The 12,621-nt window shown below is 59.8% G+C and overlaps 1 protein-coding gene across 1 annotated transcript in view; it reads right to left on the bottom strand.

Annotated features, from left to right (window-relative positions):
- NOTCH1 (notch 1) overlaps nucleotides 1-12,621 on the bottom strand; it is a 61,389-nt gene that overhangs the window by 11,830 nt on the left and 36,938 nt on the right. The window contains exons 10-22 of the mRNA XM_019541120.1: nucleotides 11,220-11,333; nucleotides 9,340-9,573; nucleotides 8,940-9,050; nucleotides 7,610-7,802; nucleotides 6,465-6,610; nucleotides 5,931-6,044; nucleotides 4,545-4,664; nucleotides 3,803-3,955; nucleotides 3,056-3,284; nucleotides 2,191-2,392; nucleotides 1,899-2,052; nucleotides 715-899; nucleotides 58-190 (exon numbers count right to left, since the gene is read on the bottom strand). Of these exons, the coding sequence (XP_019396665.1) occupies nucleotides 58-190; nucleotides 715-899; nucleotides 1,899-2,052; nucleotides 2,191-2,392; nucleotides 3,056-3,284; nucleotides 3,803-3,955; nucleotides 4,545-4,664; nucleotides 5,931-6,044; nucleotides 6,465-6,610; nucleotides 7,610-7,802; nucleotides 8,940-9,050; nucleotides 9,340-9,573; nucleotides 11,220-11,333 (2,088 nt within the window). The remainder of the gene's footprint in view (nucleotides 1-57; nucleotides 191-714; nucleotides 900-1,898; nucleotides 2,053-2,190; nucleotides 2,393-3,055; nucleotides 3,285-3,802; nucleotides 3,956-4,544; nucleotides 4,665-5,930; nucleotides 6,045-6,464; nucleotides 6,611-7,609; nucleotides 7,803-8,939; nucleotides 9,051-9,339; nucleotides 9,574-11,219; nucleotides 11,334-12,621) is intronic.

The raw sequence follows: 12,621 nt of genomic DNA, 5'->3' as shown, positions 1-12,621 counted from the left end.
GATACCAAGGGTATCTGCCCTCTGCATGGCTTCCTCCTGCCAGGGGAATTCATTTACCTTGAGTGCCTCTGGGACAGGAACATTTGTAGGTATTGATGAGATCGATGCAGGTTCCTCCGTTCTGGCAGGGGTGAGACAGGCACTCGTTGATCTCCTCTGAGCAGTTAACTCCATGATAGCCAGCAACACACTACCAGGGAAGAGCAAGGGAAGCCATCAGTTATATCCACTCTGATACCGAACGTGGGGGTCCAAGACTCCTGTAGCGCGCCAGGCACCGAGGTACGGGAACATCTCTGCTTCCCCTCGAGCTGCTACATGGGGAGCTACGGCCAAAACAGCCAATGCATGGGCCAAGGGCAGCTTTCCCTACCCTCAGCAGCAATACCTGCACCTCAGTGCTAAAGACAAGAGCAGCTGCAAACTGCTTCATCTTAAGCAAACCACGGGAAGTGGTCATCTCTGCAAGACAAAGAGGGCAGGAAGAGTCCGACAGAAAGGCAGCGAGTAGCATGGACGCTGCTATTTCCACCTGCAGATCTCAGCACACTGCTCATGTCTTGTGATGAACCGATCCCATTTTCCTGATGGCAGGAGCAGCAGCACGGGGAAGGCCCATGCCTCGGTGCCAGCAGAGAGGCAGGACTAGAACCCAGGACGCCGGTCCCCCGCGCCTCTCACTATACCTCCCAGAGCGACGCGGTGCGAGCGTACCTCACAGGAGTAGCCTCCCAGGTAGTCAGTGCAGGTGGCCCCGTTCTGGCAGGGGTTCGGGGAGCACTCGTCCACCTGCTCCTCGCAGTAGCTGCCCGTGTAGCCGGCCTGGCAGCGGCAGAAGTGAGTGTTGCCCGTGTCCACGCAGAGGCCGGAGTTCCTGCACAGGTGTGCCACGTCGATCCCTGCGAGAGCACAAGGCCGGAGAGCTCGCAGTGAGACGCAAGCCGCTCCAGGAACGCCAGGCCACATTTGCACAGAGCAGGGCCAGGAGTCACTGGAGCACAGAGCGGTCGGGCTGGAAGGCACCTCCAGAGGTCACGTCTGGTCCAACCCCTGCCTGAGGCAGGAGCAGCCCTGTCCAAACCCATGGTCCAACCTCTTAGCAAAACTGCGCGGTCAACCCTGACACAACCACAAGAGAGAATGCCTGAACCTGCCACGGGTAAAGCAGGGGGATCATGGAGGCCAACATCCTGCAGCTGCAAAGATTGTTAAAATATGCTGGAGAAATCCAGGGAAGAGGGCCATGTCCCACACTACATAGGAAGGCAACCCCCCCAAATGTCTGCACTGATCCAGCCATGGGGCAAAATCCTTTCTTGATGCAAATATGGCCTGACCCTGAGCAAAGGGCCAAGACACTTTAGTCAGGAACCTCTGGGTTTGAGTCCCAGCAGAAGCATCGGCACAGCCCTGTCACCACCCCAAGCTGCAGCCAACACCCAGTGCCTCTGAGGAAAGTGAATCCCTCCCTCCCGCCCCCGACATGCACAGCAATGGGAAGGGGAAAATAATCCCTTCCCAACCCCTTGTGGCAATCAGCAAAACCTGGAAGCATGAGTTACACACCTTTTGGGCTACGAAGCATGAGTTAAAAAGCTCAGTCCTTTAGGGTGCAGCACTTTGGGCTGTTTCTCCCAAGTGCCACTATCCAGGGAGGGGAAATGCTGAGTTGGTGCAACTTAGAGCAGCCCTGAAGCTGCTCTGCCTTGCACTAGAGGCTGAGCTGGCAACTGGGGAAGCACAGAGGCAATGCACAGCCACCCCTGCCTCTCACTCCCCCAGACCCGGGGCTGAGTGACGGTCACCCCATTCCCAGGCAGGCGGATGCTAAACTTCTGAGCGTTTACAAGACCCCAGGAGGCTCTTGCTTCAAACCAATCAGTATAGCCAGGTGTTACCTTGCTGCTTGGCAGCCACTTCGCAGGAGACACTGGGGACATCGCAGTAGAGGCCTGTCCAGCCACTGTTGCACTCGCAGCGGTACAGGTTGTTGGTCTGCCAGCACTTGCCCCCGTTCTTGCAGGGCGAAGAGTCGCACCAGCGCACCAGGTTCTGGAAGAGAAGGAGCCCCAGAGGTGGAATGAGTAGGGCTGCAGCAACCCAGGACAGGGACAAATCCTTAGCTAGTAGAAACGGTCTGGCAGGATGCAGGTCCGGTCCCGCGGAGCTAACAGGCCATCTGCTCCATACCTGGCAGTTGAGACCGGTGTAGCCCTGCGGGCAGGTGCACTTGTAGGTCCCGTAGCTGTCCTGGCAGGTGCCCCCGTTCAGGCAGGGCCTGGAGTCGCACTCATTGATGTCATGCTCGCAGTAGCTGCCTGTGAAGCCGGACGGGCACACGCAGGTGAAGGTGTTGATGCCGTCCACACAGGTCCCCCCGTTGAAACAGGAGCTGGGGGGAAAGCAAACACGGCTTCGATATAAACCGCTGCTCCTGCTGGCTTGGCGTCCCAGCTCCCCAGGCCCCTTGATGCACAGAAACTGGTTCTCTTGTGAGACCCCGCCGGGCCACGGGGAAGTGGAGGGCCCAGACAGCCCATGGGACAAGCCCCACAGCTGCACCAGGACCCAGGAGCCCTCCGCTTCAGCCGCCTTCCTGAGCTGTCCCCCTCTGGGCACAGCCGCTAGTGCCAGAGCAGGGCATGGGGCTGCTATGTATCTGATGCTCCTGTTCTGCAAGACCCCCCAGTTGACTAGATCCCCTCTGAAGAGCCACGTTCTGTGCTAAGCTATTTACACGGCAGCCCGGTCCCTTGGGCCAGGCCCAGATCCCACTGAAGGCGGAGGGAGCTTTGCGACTGAAATCACCAGCGGCTTTTCCACCCATGCTGGTCCAAGACCTCCAGCTCCCAATATCAGGAGATCCATCCGAATGGCCCAGATGCACCTCTGCAGGGATGCGGCCACTAAACAACTCGGAGAGACTTCCCTCCCCTGGTCTCCTGTCCTCATGAGGGTCTTTCCCACCCCCCGCCCCACATACATGCCCCCTGGGTATGTCTGCTTGCTGCCCCTTGGAGGCAGCGGGGGGTCCAGTCCCCCCCCAGGCCATTACCTCTCGGTGCAGTCGGGCGTGTTGTTCTCACAGTGGATCCCGCTGAAGCCGGAGGGGCAGGTGCAGGTGTAGCTGTTGACGCAGTCGGTGCAGTTGGCGCCGTTGCGGCAGGGGTTGCTGGCGCACTCGTTGATGTCCTCCTCGCACTTGGGCCCCCGGAAGCCCGCCAGGCACTCGCAGAAGAAGGCGTCGATGCCGTCGGAACAGGAGCCGCCGTTGTGGCAGGGGTCTGAAAGGGAAACCCGTCCCCCGGCGGTCAGCGGAGCCCAGCCCCGGAGCCGCAGGGGAGGCAGAGACCTTCTGCTGACATGCACCCTTCTCAGGGCCGGCCTCGTGGGATGCCCCACGGTGCAGAGCAGAGCGAACCGAGCCCGGGGCGCTGGACACGGGCTACAGCTCCTGCAAGGACATCTAGATACCATGATGTCCATGCTATTTCCCACCTCAGCTGCCCCCGGGAGGAGCTGCTGTCACGTAGGCTCAAAGAGATCCCCGTGAAGCACATCTCCCCTCTCTGCTCTGCACCGCACCCCTGCCTTGCATCTGCACATTGCAACGGCCCCACCTGCTCCCTCCTCCTAAATCCTTCCTGTCCGATCCACGCAGGACCAGCCGAACCGCTCTGAAGCCCCCCCAGATCCATCCCTGCCACCGCTCTGCATTGCAGCGGCTGCCGGGCGCAGCCCATGCCAGCCGCCGGGGAGGACCTCCGCGGCCGTGGGGAACAGCGCCCGGCCCGGCTCTTACTGGGCTTGCAGTCATCGATGTCGGTGTCGCAGTTGCGGCCGCTGTAGCCTGCCTTGCAGAGGCAGCGGTAGCTCCCGTTGGTGTTCTGGCACGTGGCGCCATTGCGGCAGGGGCTCTTCACACACTCGTTGATGTCGATCTCGCACGTTTGGCCTGTGGCACAGACGGGGGTGGGGGCTCCTTAGTGCTGCAACCCCCGTTTCCGCCGGCACTGAACGTGTCCTTGAAGGACGCAGCACACAACCACGAGCTGACGGCTGTTCCCACGGGCGCAGCTGCCAAGTGCTCTGACTCGCTTCTCTGGAACGGCCCTAAAACTTCACGACCGTCTCAGCCCTGTTGTGATTTTTCTGCATTTTTCCCATCCCGGGGGCCAAACCCCTTGGCAAACTGGGCCGCAGCTTCTGCTGACATAGTCCACGGGACGAGGCTGCTTGAGGCCAGGTGAGGCCCTGGCGCACGCATGGTCAAGCATCAAGACACCCCTTATTACCGCCGCGGGAAAGGCGCAGGCTGGAGCGCAGAGCGGCCGAGTCAGGAGGTCACACAATAAATGGCAGGGCGGAGGAACACACTCCCAGGTCCCTAATCTAACAACCAGACCTACTCCCAGCCTTGTTCTTATGTTCTCCGAGCTGCAGGCAACAGCACTAGGGCAGGGGTTAAGCCCAAAAGAGCTGCCCAGCCAAGAGGCACCTGCCCCCTCCCGACACTTGCCCCACGACAGGGGCAGAGGCCGTACCTTGCCAGCCCGAGGGGCACACGCAGGAGAAGCTCTCGTAATCTTCCGACTCTCGGCACTCGCCCCCGTTCTTGCAGGGGCTGTTGGCACAGGGGGCCAGCACATCCTCACACGTTGCCCCTGAGAAGAGAGAAAGGGATGCATGCACGGGTGAGGCTTGCTGTCCCGGGCCTGGGACATCTAATGCTCCCCAAGAACTCCTGGGCTCCTTCCAGCGCTCAGCTAGCACAAAGCAGCCTGGGCTTCCTCCACCGCCCTCCCGAGTCACGTCAGGATCCCCACAGCTCTTCGAGAGCCCGATGAGCCTTTGTATAGCGCAGCGACCTGCCGCTTGGAGACCTTCCAGCAGTGAGGTGCTGGGACGGAGTGTGGCACGGGGCTATTTCTGCAAGGCCCCCCCCATGTGAGTGTCTGTGTGTATGGGGGGGCCTGGGAGGGTCTTGGACGTCCTGAGCCCCCCCATCCCAGCTTCTCTATATTAGCACCCTGCGGCGCATCCCAAGCAAAGCTGGCTGGGACAAGAAAGTGCCATGTGGGGGGCGTCTTCCTCCCCCCCCACGGGTCGCGTTTCCTGTTTACACAGCAGCCAAGGGTCCCTTCAAAACCTTATCTCCCCTGTCAGCCATTATCTTCTCAGTTGGCCCCTGCTATTTCCCAGAGCCTTCCCCTCCTCGCCTCCCCCATTCGTCTCTATGGGGACTGGCGAAGGCAGGAAACCGGTCATGGCTTCCTACAATTGTGCACATGTTGCCATTTTGCGCGAGGGGAAGGAAACGGGCAAACAGGAATCAGGTCAGCAGAAATTCCTGCCCCCTCCACCCCCCCGCAGGAATCGGCTGGCCATTATCCCGGAGAGCTGATGTCTGTTTTTCCAGAAGGAGCATCGGCGAGTAAACAGAGCTGCTCGCAAACAGGCCCCGCAAAGGGGTCGGGACGGGACCCAGATGGGCCACGGCGCGTTTTCTGAAACAACGCTGCGCCAGACCAGGAGCTGAATGGGCGGCGGGCGGCTGCTGGCCAATGACTTGACTTCTCCCTTGGTTCAGGCACCTTGCCCAAAAGGGGACGGAGCCACGCAGCCCATCCTCCTGCTTCCGAGAGCTCCTTCGAGTTTCCTTGTCTAAGGCTGGACTGGGCCAAGCCAACAAGGGATGGGACCGGGCACTCTGCAGGGAGTCCCGGTCACACCAGCCAGGGGATGCCTCGGTGCTTTGCTGGTACCCTCAGTGCCCGTGAGCTCCAGGAAAGCTGGCGTAGCCTCACTGATTTATGCCAGGAGAGGACCCAACCCTCTGTGTGCTGGTCATGGGAGAAATTTCAAGGGCACTTAGTGGCTGTTAGTTTACGGACTGCAAAGAAAACGCAGCGAGGAGGCAGCAGCCTTACCTGAGTACGGCAGCAGGCAGTTGCAGGTGTAGCCGGCAACGTCATCGATGCAGGTGCCCTGGTTGAGGCAGGGGTTGGAGGCACACTCGTTGATGTTGGTCTGGCAGTTGGGCCCTGCGTTGCAAAAACCAAGCAGGCGTGAGTGCATGAGCAGACCCCTGGACGGACGCTCCCTCTGCGGAAGGGGGTGGCACGATGGGGAGCTACGGAGCTGCGTGGGTGGTGGCCGTGACGCGCAGAAAGGTCAGACCCCCTCACAGCCTCCTGGGAAGCGCTCGCTTCGCATAAGAGGCAAAACGCCTACTGCTGCTGCCAGCGGTCCCTTCGGCTCAGGCCGCGCAGACTCCTTTTAGCACTGAAAGTCCCAGGTGAGATCCCACCTTATGACCCATGCGCCAGTGACCCACGTGCCATCGCCCCTCCTGCAGCTGCTGTTCCACAAACCCAGGCATGGAAACGTTCAGCCACAGCGCTCACCCACGCCCTGTGCCGCGGGCATCGAGCGCTGCGGCTTTCCCCCAGTTTAGCCCTTACCGCTGAAGCCCTCCCGGCAGGTACAGATGTAGCCGCTGGTCATGTCCTTGCAGGTGCCTCCATTCATGCAGGGATTGGATTCACACTCGTTGTTGTTAATGTCACAGTTGGTCCCGCTCCAGCCCGGGTCGCAATCGCACCTGTAGCTTTGGGAAGAAATCAAGGTGTAAAGCACCGCAGCCAGCTCTCAGCTTCCTCCCACACCTGGCTCAGCCTTCCTTTGTCTTTCTTTAATTAGCAATTAAATTAAGGCACATGTAACCAGACTCCACAGCTTTTTGCTAGCACTAGATGATTTGGCAGCTAGAGAACTGGAGCTCCGGAAGAAAGGAGCCTGTTAATAAAACTGCATCAATTAACAGACTAGTATTAACCAGAGCAACCAATCACTGCTCGGGCACATTTTATTGGTGCAAGAAAGGTGCAAGGTGCAACAGCCTTTCCTATCCCAAAACCCCAGCTGGAACTGGGTTTAAGGATGCAAACGGAAGTGCCTATGCCCAGTTTACCCAAACCATGGTGGCTGTGGGACTGCTTGGCAGCCTTTGCTCAGGACAAGCCAGGGACTTCAACAGCAGTTAGCTCTTGCATCAGAAAGGGGATCTGGTCACCAAGTCAGATGTGGAAGCCAAGGCCTGGGGGTAGCTTCACATCAAGACTTGGGTGTGTTGCCAGAGCTAAGCTGGGGCCTGAAAAATTAAACAACCATGTGATTCAGGGATTTCCTGAGGCACTAGCAGAGCTATGTGAGCAAAGACAAGTCAGCACCAGCTTGTCCTTCCTCTTACCCAGTGGTTCTCAAGCTCAACAGACTCAAGGCCCTCCTCAGAAAATGCCAGCCCTTAGCTCTCACTAGTTTCTGAACTAGGGAAAACACGAGAGCAATTCTTCTGTTGCAAAGATCACAGCAGATCAGAACATTTCTGACACGATACAATCCTGTTTGAAATCCCTGGGTTTGTCTTGTGAATCGTGTGTAGGTGTTTGCACACCCAGCAGTATGCCACCCTTAGAAGGATTCTGCGGCACCCTAGCTGAGAATCACTGCTCAAACCCTCCGGGGAGCCATCGGTCCCTCACCCGAATGGGTGATTAACATTCAAACATCTTCAGTAAAGAACTCCAAGGGCCCTTTGCAGACATACCCGTTAAGTCCATCATTGCATTTCCCATGGATGCAGGGGTTGCTGTTACACTCGTTCACTTCCGACAGGCACTTGGGGTCATGGTACCCTTCGGGGCAGATGCAGGTGAAGCCATTGATGCTGTCCTTACAGGTACCGCCATTGTGGCAAGGGTTGCTTGCGCACTCATCAATGTTGATGTTGCACATTCGCCCTGGAAAGAGTAAGTTTAGTAAAGCATCACCTTCTCGAGCCACGATGGCATCCTGGGAGCACTGTCATGTTGGGGGCATAGGGTACGCAAGCAGAACCCCCCTGGCTGCAACAGAAACTGCGCCTGCCTGGAAGAGCGTTTGATGGAGCGGGCCGAGTCTCCCCGGCACACTGTGTGCACCTGCAAGGCAACGATCATCCTCTTCACTTACTCGCATTCACCTGCAGGGAGAGGAGCCATCTTGCAAGCTCCCCTGGCTGCAGGAAGCAGAAATGAAGGGGAGCCATCTCAGCCTGTAACTCTACCTGCCGCGGCTTGATGAAAAGGCCCTATTCAAACCCTTGGGCAGGCAGCAGGACAAAGGGGCTCTGCAATGCCGCAGGTGAGCAGGGAGCCAGCCGGGGTCTGCTCATATCAAAGGGCGCACGCATTTTCCAGGGGCGATCAAACAAATCAGTGCGAGGAGGCTGCAACCTGATACCCATGGGACCAATGGAGCTGGAGCCCCATCAACAGCACACGGTTCCCTCTTTCCAAGTCCCCCACTGGAGCAACCAGGAGTCCTGGCCTCCGAGGCCAAATGTGAAAGCTGCAGAGATTAGCGAGGCAGAACGCTACACCACGCTCCTTCTCGAGAGCTTCCCGTGCATGTGGTGCCTGACATGCAAGGCACTGGTGGTGCCGAGCACCTGCCCCTGGGAAGCCCACCCCCTTCATCCTCATCGGGTCCATGGAAAACAAGGCATCTGGAACCAGGCGCCCTTTGGGAAAGTCTCTCTCCAGCACCAGGCACCTGCTTCTCTTGGGGAACAAGGCTCAACACTTGAAAGTCTCCAAAATGTTTCCCTGTTAATACTGATCTCCTGCCCGCAGGATGCTCTCAGGGACAGCGATTCTCCCTCTACTACATGTGCATGCGTGACACTGAGGGCAGCGGGGCCAGGACCCTTATGGAGGCTAGGCCCAGCCATAAGAGAAATACTAATAATTTTGTCCTGTCTTCCCCCATCCCCGCCTGGCTGTGCGTCGTCAGCAAAGAGGCCGGATACGACCCAGACCCACTAGCTGCTAGCCTGTCTGAGCTGGCACTGGCACTGTTTATGTGCCCCCCCCGCAGTGGCCTTAGCCAGGCCTCACCTGTGTAGCCAGGCTTGCAGGTGCACTCGTAGCTGTTAATCTTGTCTATGCACTTGCCGTAGTCGCAGGGGTTGCTGGCACAGTCGTCCAGGTTGATTTCGCAGTTGGGGCCTGAAGGAGGAAATGGCACTGGAAGTTTATGAGGCTGCCGGGCTCATGATAAGCTGGGTATGCTGTGCTTGCTTGCCCAATTTCTCTGCCTCCCCCATTTTCAATACACCCAGGTGAGACCCTGGTGCTGAAAGAGATCGTCACGGGGCAAGGAAAGCTAGCCATCTCCGAAGGAAACCCCCAGGCTGTTTCCAGCCTCTGCCAGACCCCTTCCCACAGCCAGGCAGTCAGGGCCCTGCCAGCCCCCGTTCACCGCCAGTGCAGGGTCTCCCATGGGTGATCCCCTCACCCGTGGTGCCTTTGAGGCACAGGCAGTTGTAGGCGTTGTTCCGGTCCTGGCAGGTGCCCCCGTTCTTGCAGGGCTGGCTCAGACACTCGTTGATGTTCACGTCACAGCGATGGCCCGTGTAGCCTGGCTGGCAGAGGCAGGTGAAGGCAGCGATGCCATCCCGGCAGGTCCCGTAGTGGCAGGGGTCGGGGTTGCACTCATCGATGTCGACTTCGCAGTGGGTGCCAGTGAATCCTGGTGGGGAGAGCAACTGGGGTTTAGCACGCGCTGCTCCCCGTTGTGGGGAGCTAGGGGATCCCTCCCCAGCAGGCTCGTAAATGCCTGTGGCCCCTCTCCCGAGGCCCTGGCATGGCGTGGTAGAGGGTAGGAGATGAGGAGACTTTTCTTCCATCTACCCAACTTCCCAAGCTGCCTCAGTGCCACCCCTCTGCGAGCTGAGCCTGCGTACGTGGAACAGGCTCTGCGCACACAGTCGATCAGACGGGTCTGCGGGGAGCTGGCTGGGGAGGGGGCATCCTTGCCAGCTGCCCCTGGACATAGCTGGGACGGGAGCTGGGCTGAGGAAGCCGTTTGCTCCTCTGTGCACTCTGCCCCTCAATCTGCCCCCTCCGGGCACCTCACATCCTTTAGGGCACTCATCTTTGTGGCAGCCTTGGAGAGGAGGGCAGTGACCTCATCCCCCGTACAAGTTTGGGGACATCTCATCCTGAGTGGAAGGCCCCGGTGACCTTGCAGGCGGGGGCCCGGGGCAGCACTCGCAGCGAGAGAAAGCAGCGCGGAGAGCTCCCGTCCATCCTTGCGAGCGCCCCGCTCTCCCCGGCCAGGCTCCCCCAGCGTCAGCTGGAGCGCGAGCCCGGAGGAGTCAATGGGGCCTGGCGGGAGAACGCAGCCAGCGTGCGGAGAACAAAAGCCGCTCCCTGGCGCTCCAACCGAAGCCGCTTTCAGAGCCAGGACGGCTGTGCTTTGTCCCGGCAAGGCACAATGACGGGCATTAAGCTCGCTCCGTGCGGGAGCCGGCCCCTGCACCCGCCAGCCTGCCTCCCAGCGGCACTCGTCACGGGATCCGACGGGGAGGAGGGGGCCGCGTGCATCCCGGGAGAATAGCGCGCCCCTGCTCCGCTCCCAGGAGCCCCGGGGGTGGGGAGCGGAGCACAAAGTACAGCTTTGACGACCCTCCATGAAACCCACATAGCAGCTTTTCATCGGGGCTTGGCATTCACAGGACACTAATTAGAGGCCATTCAGCTGGAAGGTTTCTGGCGGGAGCTGCTCCACAAAAGAGCCAGTGTGCGCCACTGGGGCGCCTGTCATCATTTTGTCCAGCCGCTCCTCCGGGCTCACTCGTCGGGCCCGCGGTGCCCGCGCCTTGCTTCCAGCACAGCAGCTGCTTTATGTCCCGGCTCCTGTCGCACCCGGAGGCGGGGGCGTCAGCGAGCGGGAGAGCAGGGGCCCCGAGCGACGGCTTTTGGATGGATGGGCCGGACTCTGGCTGCATCACCAGGGCCGTGGTGGGAGCGGTGCCCCACAGCGCCAGGCCCTGCACAGGCACAGGGGGCCAGAGCAGTCTGGGCCACACTGAGCTGACCGCCTGAACGTGAGCTGCTGCGAGGCTGGAGAGAAAGCCAAGTCCGTCCCAGGGCTGCTAGACCCTTGGACCAAGCGTGTCAAAGCCCTTTGCACCCATCAGGGGCTGGGCTTGGGGCTGTGAAACGCGGGGGCAGAATTCCCCACAGCGAACTGGACCGGTCCCATGGGATTTGAGGCAATGGGCGATGGGTCCAGGGTCTTTCCAAGAATCACAGGGCCAGGAAGGAGTCTCTTCCCAGCCTCCTTCCCATGGGCAACACCGCCAGGCCCTCGCCACCGCGGCCGCCTCTCACCTTCGGTGCACTCGCAGGTGTAGGCGTTGGGCCCGTCCACGCACTTGGCCCCGTTTCTGCAGGGCGTGCTGGCGCACTCATCGATGTCGTACTGGCACAGGTGCCCGTTGAAGCCTGGGGGAGGACAAGACGAGAGAGAGGGGTCATTCGCACCGTGCTGATGGGCTGGGTGGGATACAGAGAGGCCAAAGCCCGCACGAGGTGCGGGTCAGACAGCCCGGATGGACACAGGGCTCCTCCAGCCTCGGCATCAGCCCATCTCAGAGGCGAAGCTCCCGAGGACCCGGCCCAGGCACGGACGAGGGCTCCCGAGGTGCAGGGGGTGGTGGGAGCGTGCGAGTCCGGCTCCACGGGCACTTCTGGGGGACGCCTCTCGACTTCCCTGACGATCAAAGTCTCTCTCAAGCCCGGAGCCGGGGCTGCAATCCCACATTTTCCACCCCGGGCTGCGGGTTCCCATAGAGACGCCGTGCGGGGCGGTGAATGGGGGGCTGTGACCCAGCATTGAGAACATCTTATTTACATCTCTAGAGGAGCAAAGCCTCTGAACTTCAAAACCTCCTTTCACAGATTAGCCGGCTCCCCATTCTCCGCTCTCCCCCGTGACTTTGACACCTCATTCAAACCCGCTGCAGGCTCAGCGCCCCACCCCCGCTCCCAAATGGGGCCTTTTCAAGTGCAAAGTTGGGGAGGGGGTATTAATCCTCACGCGCTCTCCTTCTCCCTCATTGAGAGCTGGAAGGGCCTCAAATGGCCGGACCGCGATTCCCTTTCCCATCCCCACAGCCCTGCGCTGGTGGCAGGAGTGAGAGGAAGGGTGCTCGGCTGGGGGCTGCCGGCAGAGAGCCCCCGTGCCCCTTCTTTCAGCTGGATCTGCCATGCAGAAGGCCTGGCTTCTTCACTAGGACGGAGGCAGGCTGATAGCCCTCACAACTCACGGGCACGGCCATGCCCACATCAGGGCCCACCTGCCTCTAAAGATCCGCCTCGTAGCATGGGGGCTATGACACGCAGTATAATGGTTGCAAGTCCACCCACACGCATCCACACTCAATAGATCCACATTCAGTAGATCATCCACGTTCGTTAGATCACCCACATCCACATTTGGGAGATTTAGGGGTTCCCTGCAAGGCAGGGAGCAAAGGACATATGTGACTCCTCTATGTCCTTTGCTCCCTGCCTTTGAGGGAGCCCCGAAATCTACTGAATTCTCCCCAGAATGAGCCATCCGGAGGATGGGGGCAGGATTTCTAGGTGGTGCTTCTTCTCCCCCCATAACACTTCCTGAGCGCAGGGCAGGAGAGGCAGACACCCCTACGGGTGCTCCTTTGGCCCCCACCGCGTTTAAGCGAGCGGGCTGACACCGCCAAAGCTGGAGGCTTTGATGAAAGGAGATCCC

This window comes from Crocodylus porosus, unplaced genomic scaffold (assembly GCF_001723895.1).
Source record: "Crocodylus porosus isolate Cpor-Errol unplaced genomic scaffold, CroPor_comp1, whole genome shotgun sequence".
NCBI classification, from domain to species: Eukaryota; Metazoa; Chordata; order Crocodylia; family Crocodylidae; genus Crocodylus; species Crocodylus porosus.
Note: the sequence above shows the minus strand (reverse complement) of the source record. Positions and strands in the feature narration are given on the sequence as shown.